Genomic DNA, 17208 nt, shown 5'->3' with positions numbered 1-17208 from the left:
TAGAGACATGCTGAATACAAAGGACTGATAAAAATTAATAATCATTAACATAAAATAATAAAATATTTTAATAAAAAACTTGATATTTTTTCTTGAACATCAACTTACCAGACACTAAATAACTGCACAAATTAATAAGCGTAACCTAAATAAACTTATTTTTCTTGTTCACCGAAAGCGAAATATTTCCGTTAGTAATTTTTCATTTCTTACTATTACTTGGTTTCAATAGAGACATGCTGAATACAAAGGACTGATAAAAATTAATAATCATTAACATAAAATAATAGAATATTTTAATAAAAAACTTGATATTTTTTCTTGAACATCAACTTACCAGACACTAAATAACTGCACAAATTAATAAGCGGAACGTAAATAAACTTATTTTTCTTGTTCACCGAAAGCGAAATATTTCCTGTTACACACACCAAACAAGTCAGTTCAAACAAGACTGACTACTAGACGTTGGCCTGGCACGTGATAGTAGGTATATAATCGGCTGGTAGAAATAGTGGCGGAAATGGTTCGCCTGCATGCAAAGGAAATGCATGCAACACGGCTATATATAGTAATCACTGTCATTGGCAAACGTTTGGCTGGGCCGCAAAAATATTTGTCGAATGAACCACATAAATGATGCTGTTTTAAGCTTGCTATTGCAAACTCTAAAAGAAAAATGCAATATTTCAAAATTACATCTGAATTCTGAATTTTCATTTTCATAATTTCAGGAGTAGCTGAAAGGTCAAAAGCTAGATACCTGGGAAGAGAACTTTTCATGTTTTTTTTAAATATCTTAAGACAGTAAGGTAATTATAAGAGAGAAATTAGCCAAAACATCAAACTAACAGTATACAAGACAGTGTTCAAACCATTTTTAAGTTATTTATTAGAGAATTGGGTTAGAAATAAAGCACTTGTTCAAAGACTAGAGATCACAGATATAAGAGTTCTAAGAAAGATTATTCACCTGAAGAGATGGCATCAATAGCAGAACCATATTAAAGATGAAGATATTCAAAAGTAACTTGACATTGTTAGCATTCGAGAATGTGTGAGCAGAACTAATCGAAAGTGGTATGGCCACTTAAATAGAATGGATGAGAAAAGGTTAGCAAAACAGATGTTTAATGCCAAGATAGTAGGAAAGAACCAGAGGAAGACCAAGGTCTAGGTGGATTAATTCAGTCAGAAATGTCTTAGAAGTATGAAATGTTATATATGACAATATTGGAGTTCTGACAAGTAATAGATTAATTTGGATGGAAACTGTTGATAGGAGATCAGTAATTATGTAAACTTAATTGTGTAGAGCTGTCATAACAGCTCTACATAATAGCTGTCATAACCTGAACTTGAGGATACACATTAGGAAATTGATGATGATGAATGTATGCCATACTGTGATAAGAAACGAACAGTTGATAGACACGAGAAAGAGAGAGAGATGCATATAAAAAATGGAAGGAGACAGAATATAATAAGTGAGAGTTGTAAATGATTCTCTTTAAGAAATAAAGAAAAAATATTCCTTACATATATGCTTTGTTAATAAAATATATATAAAAGAAAACTAAGTTTTCATGTATGCAACATAGTGAAACACCAAATACATAGTCCTGGGGATAAAACCTGTAAAGTTAAGGGAAAAACATTTACATTATATGAGAGGATTAGAAACAAAAAATTAACAACTCCATATGACCAAATGTATCCTTTAGTACCCTACTAAAATCACTCAACTTCATCTAACTGGGAGGAGTTATTGCTATAACATCAAAACTTCTCCTAATCTGTATCCTCAAGGGATGTATACAGGATATTATGATAACCACAAAAAAGTTGACATTACTAACTCCTTATGAACAATTTTCCTCCCAAGTTAACCTGTTATCTGTCAAAACTTCAAACACTATCAGTTCTTATAATTTAGACTTAAATTTTTAAGTTCACCATGGAGTACTGATTTTTGTATCCTTACAGACAACTTCATCATATACATGCCTCTCTGGCTGAATGTCAATATTTTCTTCAAGGTCTGTCACTGAGTCTCCAAGGTTTGATTCTTGTTTTCAAACGTTTTTTTTTTTTTAAATAATACTTGTATATTTGAGTCTATAGTGCAATTCTGAAAGCTGCTCAAATTTAATAATTTTTATTACGTTCTCTCTCTCTCACACACACACACATATATATAATTTTTTCCCTTTTTTTTTTTCAATATGAAATTCATTTTTATCTTGCTTGAAACCACATGGTGATCACTTCCTATCTCAGATCCTCTATATCATGCTGGGTCAGGAGACAAGAGTATATCATACAGAGTCAATGAGACTTTCTTATTTCTTGCCATTAATCTCTCCATGTGGATCTCTGTACAACTTTATGTTGGAACTTGGTATTAGTAACAGATAGTCCATATCTTGAACAGAAATTCATCAGGCACTAATGATTATTAGCTTTGTACTTTTCTCAATTCCCCAACAGGACTTGAAATGAAGAAATATTTCCTACTCTGCTGTTTAGATCTCCAACAAGAATTAACTTTTCCTTTATGTAAGCTGCCTTCTATGACGATTTGAAAAAAATTTCCCCTTATTCAATAGTAGAACTTTCTGTGAGACCAGTCACAAATAAGTCTCAATGTTCCCCAATTTGAAATGTAATTACCTCACTTTCTTGATACTACTTATTACCATTCAACAAGATTACCATCATGTTTAGTACTATATCTGCTCTTCCTTTCCCTGATCATTATTTCCGAATATGACATCTAGTCTTTGTTACATAGAAGAATCTCACCTGTTTTTTGTATACTTTCTGTAATGACAATGATGTTAAATTGGTACTTCTCAAATTATTTTGCCAGTTCCACTTCTTTTTTCTTCATATTTCTTATGCTGATGGTGCCTATCTCAAATTTTTGCAAATTTCAATCTGACACTTAGGAATTAGCAAAACAATTAAAAAAGGAAACAATTAAAAATGTTTTCTGTCAAGTGTTTGAAAAAAAATCAATGTGACAGAAATAGTAACATAATAAACACAGTGTATATACATTAACGAATATTCAGAAAGGAATTAAAATAAATTAAAAACTCATACCTCTATTAAATAACTCTTCACCATCAATGTTTCGTTTAGGAGATTTATTTGATGTATCATCATCTTCATCTTCCTAATTAGAGAGAAGAAAAAAGTGAATTATGTGAAGCTCTGAAAGATTTAATTATACTATAAATTAATACAAGAAAAATTAAAATAATTAACTCATCATCATCATCAAATTCCTGATATTTACCCTCAAGGGGTGTATATACAAGGGCTGTCTTCTAAGGCACTTTTTACTGTATCAATCCACCTATATCTTGGTCTTCCTCTGAGTCTTTTTCCAGCCAACCTGGCAGATAACACTTGTTTTGCTAATCTTTCCTCGCCCGTTCTGTTTAAGTGACCACATCACCTGAGATTAGCGCTACTAATGCATTCCTGGATGCTAATGTCAAGTTCTTTCCTGATATCTTCGTTTTTAATATGATATTGCCATTGATGCCATCCGTTCACACCCCTAATCTTTCTCAGGACTCTGATATCTGCAGTCTCTAGTCTTTGGTCAAGTGTTTTACTACTAACCCAGCTCTAAGATTAATAAGTTAAAACTGGTTTGAACACTGTCTCGTATACAGCTAATGTGTTTTGACTAATTTCTCTCTTATTCCATATAAATTAATTCAGTTGACTTCCTACCATACCAGCTTTGTTGATTCTGTTGTCTATTTTCATATTTAATTTATCATCTTCACTAAAAATAGTGCCTAAGCAACTGAAATGTTTCACTTGTTTTATAAGTTCTCCATTCACAATGCAGTTGATATTTTGAATGTTTCTGGCTATTTTCATTTTGTCTTTGTCTTTTTAATGCTGATCTTCATACCATATCTATTACAACAGTTATTCAATTTAGTCAGGGAATCTTGCAGATTGTAGCGGATTTATTTAGAAGTATAACATCATCAGCATAAAGCAAAGAGCTGACATTAACACCTCCAATTTTGATATCAGGTTTAATACTACTTTCTTTCATAATGTGATTCATATAGATAATGAATAACAGATGGGATAATGTACAACCCTGTCTGACACTAGATTTGTCATTAAACCATCTTACTGTACTTCCTTCAATTCTAACTGCTGACTTACAACTCAAATAAAGACTAAGTATTGCTTGATATAATGCCCCATTAACACCATATAACTGCAGTGTTTGGATTAGTTTCTCTCTTGGCACCTTGTTATATGCCTTTTCCAGATCTACAAAACTTAAATACAGATCTTTGTTATATTCCCATGATTTCTCAACTATCTGTTGTAAAGTGAAAATCTGATCTTGAAGACATATATTTGGCCTAAATCCAACTTGTTCTTCACCAAGCTTTTTTTCCACAATTCTTCTCAATTGTTTCTCAAGTATACTTGCATATATCTTACCAGGAACACTCAGTAGAGAAATACCTCTGTAATATTCATATTCAGTTTTATTTCCCTTTTTATATATGGGTACGATTAGAGCTCTACTCCAATCATCCGGAATTTGCCTTCTGAATTATGTCTTACAGTGGCAGCCACTGTAAGACTTTTATACCACCATACTTCAGCATTTTTGGTCGAATATCCTCTACTCCTGCTGCCTTTCCACATTTCAAATCTTTGATGGCTTTTTCTGCTTCAAGTATGGATATGTATTCCTGATTGTATGCATGGTCAGTGTTTTATTTTACCACTGTGCTATCAATGCTTGTTTCATTTAGCAATTTTCGAAGTAATTACTCCATACTTAAAGAATATCTTTTTCTCCCATTTTCATATCACCTTTATCATCTCTAACTCCTTTTACAGCACTCTTTATTCCATTTCTAAGCTTCTTCAACAACCTCCAGAATATCTTGCCACCTTCTTGATATTTATTTTCTATGTTCTTACCAAAGTCTTCCCATGACTTTTGTTCAGATAGTTTTACACAATGTTTAGCTTATTTACCTTTGTCACTGTATTCTATAAAAGAGCACAAACTGACTTATTTGCCAGGAACTTTTGATATGCTTTTTTCTTTTCCTTCACTGCCTCTTTAATTTCCTGTGTCCACCAGGGAGTTCTGATTTTTTTATCCTTGCAGTCAACCTCACCACATGCCTCTCTGGCAGAATCAATCAGGACTTTCTTCATGGCTTGTCACTGAATCTCCAAGGTTTGATTCCTGTTCTCAAACTCTTTCATTTTTTCTTCAATAATCTTTCTGTATTTTAGTCTACAGTTCACATCTGAGAGCTGCTCAACTTTTATTCGCTTTAAAACTTTATTACATGTTATTCTTTTCAATATGAAATTCAATTTGATCCTGCTCAAGACTAAATATTGATCACTTCCAATTTCAAATCCTCTGTACATTCTGGTGTCCTGTACCAGGGAGAAAACATCACTATCAACAATAACATAGTCAATGAGACTTTTCTTATTCCTTGCCTCTTCTCTCCATGTGAATTTGTGCACATTTTTATGTTGGAACATGGTGTTAGTAATAACCAGTACATGTCCTGAGAAGAAATCCAAGCGGTATTTGCCATTATTATTAGCTTTGCTCTTTTCTCCAAATTTTCCCAAAATATTTTTCTATGTCTGACAATCTTCCTACTCTGCTATTTAGATCCCCAACAAGGACCAACTTTTCCTTTTTCATTGTGTCAGTAGCTTTCTCTAGAGCCTCAAAAAATTCCTCCACTTCTACCTTAGTAGAGCCTTCTGTGGGACCATAGGCACAAATAAGTTTCATTGTCCAGTTCCCTATTCTGATATTTGCCCACATCACTCTACTTGAGACTGCCTACATTTCAAGAAGATTAGCCTAGCATTTAGTATTGAATACTATGGCTTTCCCTTATTTTCCTTAATTGTCATGCTGAATATAACATTTTGTATTTATTGTTCAGAAAGATCTCACCAGTTTTTGTCTTTTATGTTTCAGTCATCCCTATTATACCTTAGTAGAGCTTTCTGTGGGACCACAGGCACAAATAAATCACATTGTCCAGTTCCCCATTCTCATATTTGCACACATCACTCTACTTGAGACCGCCTGCCATTCAAGAAGATTAGCCTCATATTTAGTGTTGAATACTATGGCTACCCCTTCTTTTCCTTAATGGTCATTGCCTGAATATAACATTTTGTATTTATTGCTCAGAAAGATCTCACCAGTTTTTGTCTTTTTTGTTTCAGTCACTCCTATTATGTTGATGTGGTATTTATCTAATTCCTCAGCTAGCTCCATTTCTTTGCCATTCAGGCTTCTAATGTTGATAGTACCGATCTTTAACTCTGGTGATGTTGAGTTGGAGAGTGCTTTCAGATTTGTTCCAGTAGCTGACTTTTCGCTTGTCGCCCTGGTTCCCTGGCAAAAACAATGGGGGACCTTGTTTAACCTTGCGACGCCCCAGCCGGCATGAAATTTTGTCATGTTGTACCATCATTTTGTATATTGGTTTAAGCCAATAAGAATACAATTTTGTCGGCTAAATCTCAAATTGCCAGCCCATCATCGTTCGTTCATTATCCAGGTAGATACCCAACAGGGTGCACAACGAGAAGGTGAGGATTGGACATTAGGTGAGTAGCTCTGGTCGGTTCTCTGCATTCCTTTACAGGCTATGTGGACGTCTTCTCTCAGTTATACAGCTTTGACCCTTAAGCACCCCACAGAAATATCCTTTCCTTTCAATGGTTTAAAATGTACACCACTAATATTTACTGTTCATTTACATAAGGGCTTCATTTATCCTGCAGTGTGTCTTTTCTTGAATAAAATCCTGCAGAGAGGTCCATTTGTATGTATTATCAATAAATCATTCAGGGTGGATAGATTCATTAATGACCCCAACTTCCTTTCTTTATTACATTCATTTGACTAAAACCTTCTTTACATGATGACATATGTGCTGGTATTCAACCCCAAGCAGTTTTGAGAGAAATGGCAACCTGTTCTTATTACTCATTGTTCTTCCATAAAGATTTTGCATGTTTAAATGCTTCCCCATAATTCTAAACTCATCACCACTTGTTCACCAAATTTACTGAAACTGTTTCTTGATCATCATCAAAATATTTGCTGAAATATCTCCCCAAATCTTACTTTCTTCTTTCCTAAAATCCTCCAGATCTTCAGACCAGGTAAGTTTGACAGCTTTTAAATACATTACTGCTTTATCTATTAATATTTTTGTTCAACACTGGAATAGCTCTCTGAATGCCACTGTATGTCTTCAGTTTCTTTAACAAGACTGCTGTATTGTTGGGAGAATACTTATGTAACTCTTGATGAATGTATTTGCCTGTGTGTGTGTGGGGGGGGGGTTTCCATTTCTGGTGAAGACCAAAGATCCATCTGATTATCTTGTGAGTAGGGTGTCCAGAAAGGGCACTCTGTTGTTACTTTCTGCTTCTGTAGTGATCCTTGAAGTGATGTCGGGCTGATAAACAGACATCAGAGGGTGGTGTATGGTGGAGAGGAATCAAGGCAAATGAGGGTAACTAATGGAGTGCCCCAGAGCTCTGTACTAGGACCACTACCCTTTAATTTGTACATTAATGATATAGCAGATTTGAAGAGGGGGGGGGTATATTCAGTTGTTTATTGATAAAGCAAAACTGGGAAAAGCAACAGTTGATAAAGGTGATATAGATATCTTGCAGGATGACTTAAATAAATTGGCAGTGTGGGCAAAGGACAATGACTGTCAATTTAATGTTGCAAAATGTAAGGTAATGAGCTTTATTTACATACTTCTTATCATATTGATGGTACTAGATTACAGGAAATTGATGCAGCTGAGGATCTGGGGGTGACGATGGACAGAGATTTGAAATTCATAGGACATATCGCAAGAGTTGTCAAAATAGCTCAGAGAATTACTTGGATATTGAAGAACACATTGACAAGTAAAGACAGGGAGATTATTATCCCTCTTTATAATGCTAATTCGACCACAAGGTTGATTACTGTGCACAGATTTGGTTACCTGCAGAATGTTTCCCATGAGGATAGGTTGAAGGTATGTGGGTTGCAGAGCTTAGCTGACAGGCAGAGGAGAGGGGATATGATAGAAATGCTACTAAAGGGATTCTATAAAATTGACACAAAAGAAATTTTTCAGTACATGGGGAGTAAGTAGAAAACAAGAAATTATGCTTGGAAGGTGTCTAAGGATGTGGTTAGCAAGAGTGCGCAGACTAGGTTCTTTACTTGGAGAGTAATGAATGAGTGGAATGGAATGCCAGAGATGGTTGTAAGCATCATAACAGTGAATATGATATGTATTGTGTTAATGGATAGTGTGGGTCTCCTGCAATGAGTCTTTTGACTCCATAAAGTTCCTATATAAATAATAATAATAAAATCATTTCTGTGTTATACAAGCTAAACAACATTTAGCTTATGCAGAGACTGTCACATACAACTGATAATAAAATATTTTTACTTAGTATGAATGATTTCTAATAGCTGAATCAGCATGACCTAATTTTATCAAATAACTAAGTTAAACATCATATAAAACAGTGTATACATATTTGTGTATGAAAAAAGGGAAAAAAAAAAAGAAACTCACTGTGAGTACCTCTGTTCAGATCACTTCACAGATCAGAGTGGAATTAATCTACAAGCTGTCACATGATCTTCACATAACATTTAAAAATTTAATAAAGCTAGTTGATGCAAAAGTTAGTCCAATAATCCAAGAGTTTAAAAAAAATTTGGCATTTTGGATGCTATAAAAATTATTACAGATACCTAGAATGAAGCTGCTAAACCCAACCTGAAAATAATTCTGAACAGAGTTTCTTCCAAACTAAGTGAAGACTTTAAAGGTTTGTAGCTTCTTTGGAAAACAGAGTTTCTTCCAAACTAAGTGAAGACTTTAAAGGTTTGTAGCTTCTTTGGAAAATAAAACAAACGTGTTTGATATAGGAAATCATCTTGCTCTAGAAATCTATACTGAAGATACAAATGAATTCCTGTACCACTCGAATTTATTTAAAGGAAGAAAGGAATAAGAAATTAAACAACCTAAGACTTGCAGAGGTTTTTGAAATTACTTACTCTAGGGTAAAAAGAAATTTGGAAACTGATCCAATAAGGCAAAAGGTTTTAGCAAAAGTCAGGAATGTCTTGTCAATGCTAGATGTAACTCAATTCCTGACACAGCCTATGGGAAATTAAGGTTCGCTCTACTAAGGATCGCTTAATGACTGTTTCCATGAACAAATTACATTAAAACTAAGAAAGTTTAACTAATTACATTATCAAAGTGGGAGTTTAACTGCACATATAAAAGAGAGAAATCAAGAACTGTTGCCACTTTAATTACTAATTACCGTATTTGTCGGCATATGACACACCCCTTTTTTGTACAAATTTTTTAGGAAAAAAACTTTATCACTGAATATTATAATCAATTTACAGTATTTCAAATATACACTAATAAGTAGGTCTACTTTCAACAAATATCTAATCTGTATAGCGAGTTTTTTTTGTGCCCCAAAGTTTTAACAGTAACAGTTTTGTGCCCTTGGAATCTACAGTTTTGTTTGAAGGCACATCAAATGTCAGCGGAACCTCGTCCATGTTTCCTATTTGTACAAGTTTCTCGTTTCCTTGCGTTAATCACGAATCGATGAAATTCAATCATTTTCTTCATATTCAGTTGGCATTTTTTGTGATATTTCTGTTTTAGTCCGCATACATAGCTGGTTTCTCTTCATGAATCTTGAACACCATGATGGTGATCCAGTAAAGATGACGATACCTCTGTTAGTGGCTATCGCTTTTGCTTGATGAATAATCATTTCTATAGACAATGAAAGTCCTGCTTTTCTATGTAACTGGAATGCTCTCACACACCTCAAGGAAGCAATAAAGAAATCACGTAACTCAGAACAGAGAAAATTTCCAGAAATGAAAGTAATAGAAAACTGATTATTGGCATATAAGATGCACCCTGTTTCTCAGACCTATTTTCAAAGAAAGTGTGCTTAAGGTGCAAAGCTGTATAACTGAGAGGAGACCTCCACATAGCCTTTAAAGGAATGCAGAGAACCGACCAGGGCTTCTTACCTAATGTTCAATCCTCACCTTCTCATGGTGCACCCTGTTGGGTATCTACTTGGATACTGAACAAACGATGATGGGCTGGCAATTTGGGATTTAGCCGACCAAATTGTATTCTTATTGGTTAAACCAAAATAAAAAATGATGGTACATGACAAAATTTCATACTGGCTGGGGAGACGCCCGGTTAAACAAGGCCCCCATTGTTTTTGCCAGGGAACCTGGGCGAACAGCAAAAAGTCAGCTACTGGAACAAATCTGAAAACACACCCCAACTCAACATCACCAGAGTTAAAGATCGGTACTATCAACATAAGAAGCCTGAATGGCAAAGAAATGGAGCTAGCTGAGGAGTTAGATAAGTACCAGATAGACATAATAGGGGTGACTGAAACAAAAAAGACAAAAACTGATGAGATCTTTCTGAGCAATAAATACAAAATGTTATATTCAGGCAATGACAATCAAGGAAAAGAAAGAGTAGCCATAGTATTCACCACAAAATATAAGGCTAATCTTCTTGAATGGCAGGCAGTCTCAAGTACAGTAATGTGGGCAAATATGAGAATGGGGAACTGAACAATGAGTCTTATTTGTGCCTATGGTCCCACAGAAAGTTCTACTAAGGTAGAAGTGGAGGAATTTTTTGATGCTTTAGAAAAAGCAACTGACACGATGAAAAAGGAAAAGCTGATCCTTGTTGGGGATCTAAATAGCAGAGTAGGAAATGATTGTGTGACATACAAAAATATTTTGGGAAAATTTAGAGAAAAGAGCAAAGTTAATAATAATGACAAATATCTGTTGGATTTCTGCTCAGGACATGGTGTTATTACTAATACCATGTCCAACATAAAAATGTGCAGAAATTCACATGGAGAGAAGAGGCAAGGAATAAGAAAAGTCTCATTGACTATGTTATTGTTGATAGTGATGTTTTCTCCCTGGTACAGGACACCAGAATGTACAGAGGATTTGAAATTGGAAGTGATCACTATTTAGTCTTGAGCAGGATCAAATTGAATTTCATATTGAAAAGAATAACATGTAATAAAGTTTTAAAGCGAATAAAAGTTGAGCAGCTCTCAGATGTGAACTGTAGACTAAAATACAGAAAGATTATTGAAGAAAAAATGAAAGCGTTTGAGAACAGGAATCAAACCTTGGAGATTCAGTGACAAGCCATGAAGAAAGTCCTGATTGATTCTGCCAGAGAGGCATGTGGTGAGGTTGTCTGCAAGGATAAAAAAATCAGAACTCCCTGGTGGACACAGGAAATTAAAGAGGCAGTGAAGGAAAAGAAAAAAGCATATCAAAAGTTCCTGGCAAATAAGTCAGTTTGTGCTCTTTTATAGAATACAGAGACAAAGGTAAATAAGCTAAACATTGTGTAAAACTATCTGAACAAAAGTCATGAGAAGACTTTGGTAAGAACATAGAAAATAAATATCGAGAAGGAGGCAAAATATTCTGGAGGTTGTTGAAGAAGCTTAGGAATGGAGGAAAGAGTGCTTTAAAAAGAGTTAGAGATGATAAAGGTGACATGAAAACGGGAAAAAAAGATATCCTTTAAGTATGGAGTAATTACTTTTAAAAACTGCTAAACGAAACAAGCAGTGATGACAGCACAGTGGTAAAAAACACTGACCAGGCATGCAATCAGGAATACATATCCATACTTGAAGTAGAAAAAGCCATCAAAGGCTTGAAATGTGGAAAGGCAGCAGGAGTAGATGATATTCGACCAGAAATGCTGAAGTATGGTGGCATAAAAGTCTTACAGTGGCTGCACTGCATAGTTCCAAAAGACTGGACAGAGGGACGAATTCCCGATGACTGGAGTAGGGCTCTCATAGTACCAATATATAAAAAGGGAAATAAAACTGAATCTGAGAATTACAGAGGTATTTCCCTACTAAGTGTTCCTGGCAAGATCTATGCAAGTATACTTGAGAAACGATTGAGAAGAATTGTGGAAGAAAAGCTTGGTGAAGAACAAGCTGGATTCAGGCCAAATAGAGGCTTTCAGGATCAGATCTTCACTTTACGACAAATAGTCGAGAAAGCATGGGAATATAACAAAGATCTGTATTTAAGTTTTGTCGATTTGGAAAAGGCATATGACAAGGTGCCAAGAGGGAAGCTATTCAATATGCTATAGTTATATGGTGTCAATGGGGCATTATATCAAGCAATACTTAGTCTTTATTTGAGTTGTAAGTCATCAGTTAGAATTGAAGGAAGTACAGGAAGATGGTTTAATGTTAAATCTTGTGTGAGACAAGGATGTACATTATCCCATCTGTTATTCATTATCTATATGAATCACATTATGAAGGAAAGTGGTATTAAACATGATATCAAAATTGGAGATGTTAATGTCAGCTCTTTGCTTTATGTGGATGATGTTATACTTCTAAATAAATCCGCTACAATTCTGCAAGATTCTGTGACTAAATTGAATAACTGTTGTAATATATATGGTATGAAGATCAGCAATAAAAAGACAAAGACAATGAAAATAGGCAGAATCATTGAAAATGTCAACTGTGTTGTGAATGGAGAACCTGTGGAACCAGTAAAACATTTCAGCTTCTTAGGCATGATTTTTAGTGAAGATGGGAAATTCAATATAGAAATAGACAACAGAATCAGCAAAGCTGGTATGGTGGGAAGTCAATTAAATAAATTCATGTGGAATAAGAGAGAAATTAGTCGGAACACTAAATTAGCTATATACAAGACAGTGTTCAAACCAGTTTTAACTTATGGATCTGAGAGCTGGGTCAGAAGTAAAACACTTGACCAAAGACTAGAGACTGCAGATATGAGAGTCCTGAAAAAGATTAGGGGCGTGAACAGGTGGCATCAATGGCAATATCATATTAAAAAACGAGGATATTAGGAAAGAACTTGACATTGTCAGCAGAGCTAATTTCAGGTGGTATGGTCACTTAAACAGAATGGGCGAAGAAAGATTAGCAAAACAATGTTCTCTGTCAGGTTGGCAGGAAAACGACCCAGAGGAAGACCAAGATATAGGTGGATTGATATGGTACAACGTGCCTTAGACGATAAAAATATAAGATCTGATAATGTTGGGGTCTTGACAAGTAACAGTCTGATTTGGAGGAAAATAGGAAGTTAGTAATGATGTAATATTTTCATGTAGTACTATCATATCCTGTACACCTGCACTTCTCAAACTGTGTGCCGTGGCCCTCTTGGAGGCCGTAGGTTTTGTTGAGGGGGGCCGTGAAATAATGAAAACAAATTAAAATGTTTTAAGACTAAGTAGATTTTTATTTTTATTTTAAACGAAACGTATTTAACTTTTATTATTTCTTTTTTGTTATTTTTTATATTTTAATGGAAAAATTCACACATTGGTGTTGGTTCACAAACTTTGCTTCCTGCGCATTTCGGCGCTTAATGAATATTAGTAAATATTGCTTATTCATATGTTTAATTTCAAAGAAGTGGTTAATTGTATTTACTTCGAATGCTCTCCAGGGAAGCTTCAAATCTTCCTGTCCCTTTCATCACGCGTTTGTAATCAGGGACTGTTGATATTGACTTTATATACATATCAAAATTCGTTTTATATTATCACTGTCATCCGAGCTATTTTTCTGTTACCAATAAAAGTTTCGCATATACTTCACACATGAAAAAAGGCTTAAACAAGTTCATATGGGGAGATAGTAACTTGCTTGCAGTGGTAAACAACACCCCTCCCTAACAGCCACTATACTGCATAGGCAATCAAAACAAGTACTTTTATTATGCCAGTGAATAAGGTATGAGGAGTCTGTATAATATATTTCTCAACAAATAGTGCAATTAGAGACAACTGGGATAAAAACACACTAATTAATGAATCACATGTCCCCTCATATAGAAACAAAACCATATGTTGCATGGGCAAACACAGTATCTAACTAAAAACTATTGTTATTAATTAGATGTGTGCGAGTTCGATTTCCCAAGACAGCAATAAAATTCAACTGAACATGTTAAAATTCGTAAAAGTGTTAAAACTAAGTAATATATATATATATATATGTTATGGCAGTTTCACATATGGAATTCGGTTGAAGAGAGTTAGCATTTCAACCAATTGTCAGCTATGCTTTTATATTTCGGTTGCGCGATCTTTTGTTAATACCGCACCAATCTTATGCACGTTTTAATAACCTGCCTTTGCTGTCTGTTTTGCGTTAGGCTTAATTACCGTAAAGGGAGAAAACTCACAAAAGAGAAAAATGTTCCTGGTCTGGGGATTTCCTTATTCAGGTAATATTCACTAATTTCATGTTATCAATCTGTGGTGATATTATTTATCTATTTTATGTTAAAAAATTTAACCCTGAGATGGATAAGTGGCTGATAAAAAATTAAAAAAAAAAAAAAAATCCCGCGAACAATCAGAAACAGACTAAAAAAAAAAAAAAAAAAAAAAAGGACGATATTTCATATTTTACCAGAACATCGTCTTCATTGTCTTCAGAACCAAACGGTAAGAGGCAAAAAATGTAATATTTGCATTTGATTTTTGCAATATTCGCTGTGTATGTTTTGTATCGAATATAAATACATTAAATATTATAATAATATATCACTCTATTACGATTTTTTTTCGAGGGGGGCCGTGAAATATTTTAATTTTTGCAAAGGGGGCCCTGACATCCAGAAGTTTGGGAAGCACTGCTGTACACCCCCTTGAGGGTACATGGCAGGAATTTGATGATGATGATTTTCAAAGAAAAAAGTGCGTCTTATACGCCGGAAAATACGGTAATTATTTCTTTTTAGTTGAAAGAGAAGACATGGACAAGTAGATTAGTTATAAATTAAAAAAATATATAATTTAATTTGTTATCGGAATTTTATCAAGAAAAGAAATACTCCATAGTTCAAAAGAACAAGTACATTTTTATTTTATGAAGCTCTAAACAGTAACAATTTCACTTTTGTATAATTAAATAAATATGATTATTTATCATTATTCGAGTGGCATGTTTCAGTTTCAGTGACTATTTTGGTGGTATTATCTACTTCAAACTATATTTTATAGAAATGTAACTCAATTTCAATTACTGACACAGCCTAAGGGCTGTGTCAGTAATTGAAATTAGGGTTTGCTCTACGAAGGCTTTCTTATTGATGGTTTCCAGGAACTAATCCCATTGTAAAAGCAGGAGTTTAACTCTACATATAAAAAAGAGAAATCACAACCTGCAAATGCCACCTTAATTACTAGTGGATTATTTACTTTTGGTTGAAAGAGAAGATATGGATAAGTAAATAAGTAATAAATTACAAAAATATATTATTTAATTTTTTAAAAATATTTATATCATTTTTTTAACTGCAAAAATGTTTTCTTTCCAACCAGAAAACTGCAGATTCAAATCTGACTGTGGTACAGATGTTTGAATGAATTTTTCATCTCTAGTTCATCTCTAGAAGGGTACTGAGATTATCTAATTGCTAGCTCACCCATGGCAGTAATATAAAATAATTTATATGTTAATGAATTATTTAAATATATTAACACTGTCAAATTAAATTGAAAATTTTCCAAATAAAGAAATTTAAAAAAAGAAGGAGATCAAGATATAAGTCTATATAATTCTTAATGCAACTGCTATTTTTTGTTTGCTATGGAATCACAGATGATCTAGAGACAATGAAAAATTTATTTCAAGTTATTATTCAGGGATTAATTACATTTCTACACGCCATTTAAAATGAAATACTTTCCTAAATTCTTACTTACCAGATTTGATTTTCGTGGTATGGGCTTAACAATCCATGCATAATTAGGGTTAACAAGATGAAGTACATTTATTGAAGATAAATAGCATGAAGCTTGTTTCTGTATTCCAGCTAGACCACATACTTCTCTTCCAAGTCTCATACCATATTCATACATGGCAGTAGCAGCTTAAATTATAAACAAAAATAAAGAAATGTTAAATCGTTTGCATTATCACAAAATAATACATGAATGAATTTAATGACAACAAAGAATAACAGCCAGTTATTTTACAGCCAAATAAGGCAAACAAGAAAAATCCTTTATCCAAAACTGATGGAGAGCTGTAATTGCAGAATACAAAATTTAGCATGAGTTTTTTTTTATATATATATGTGTATGTGAGTGTGTGTGGTTGCCTAAATACTTTCACCTTATGTTTTTGGATAAAGGTTTTGTTTTCACCAGTTGGATAGCTGTTTCAAAAATTATCATACTTGAAAGATGATGCATCATACAGAGGACTGAACGTAGGTCTTTCCAGACAAATGGGCTCTGTCAATACTGACTGGGCTATGGAAGTTGTTCCAATGGGACTGTAGTTGATTTTTCCCATGTTCCTGTCCTATTTATTATTATTACGTGCAACTCCAGGGAGTCCTTAGACTCATCGAGGGAGACCCTAAACATCGTGTCCATACAACTATACGACATTCTCACAGTATCTATCATACCTTGCCTTGAACTCACTCACTGTCATAGCACCCACAACAGACTCTGGTAGCTGATTCCACTCATTTACCACTCTAAAAGTAAAGAACCCAGCTCTAACACCCTTGCCCAGCTTCTATAGGCACCCCCTAGTTCTCCCACCACCACCAGTCCTAATCTCAAAAATATCCTCTGAATTAATCCTATAGAAACCTTTTAGCAATTTGAATGTCTCAATCATATCTCCCCTTTTCTGCCTATCAACTAATTTCTGCAACCCACAAATCTTCAAACTGTTCTCATAAGGTTCATTCCATAGACCTGCTATCATCTTGGTCACTCGCCTCTGGATTCTCTCCACCTTCCCATCAAGAAGAAACCTAGGTGACCAAATCTGGGCACAGTAGTCGAGATGAGGTCTTATCAAGGCTCGGTACAGAGGTACAATAACTTGCTTGTCTCTGCTCGTCAAAGTATTTTTCAACAACCAAGTGAGTTGATGAGCTGATTTAGCCACTTTTGCAATGTGTCCCCCTAAACTTCATCTCCCTATCCACCAACACTCCCAAGTCCCTAG

The 17208-nt window shown here is 34.4% G+C and overlaps 1 protein-coding gene across 1 annotated transcript in view; it reads right to left on the bottom strand.

Moving 5' to 3' along the window:
- The window catches only part of Nup160 (nuclear pore complex protein Nup160), a 361484-nt gene that overhangs the window by 52826 nt on the left and 291450 nt on the right, over positions 1 to 17208 (bottom strand). Inside the window, exons 26-27 of the mRNA XM_090401602.1 lie at positions 15942 to 16108; positions 3109 to 3181 (exon numbers count right to left, since the gene is read on the bottom strand). Coding sequence (XP_090257728.1) covers positions 3109 to 3181; positions 15942 to 16108 — 240 coding nt within the window. The remainder of the gene's footprint in view (positions 1 to 3108; positions 3182 to 15941; positions 16109 to 17208) is intronic.

Source organism: Typopeltis vanoorti, chromosome 12, assembly GCF_054136105.1.
Source record: "Typopeltis vanoorti isolate ZY-2024b chromosome 12, IOZ_Tvanoo_1.0, whole genome shotgun sequence".
Taxonomy (NCBI): domain Eukaryota; kingdom Metazoa; phylum Arthropoda; class Arachnida; order Uropygi; family Thelyphonidae; genus Typopeltis; species Typopeltis vanoorti.
Note: the sequence above shows the minus strand (reverse complement) of the source record. Positions and strands in the feature narration are given on the sequence as shown.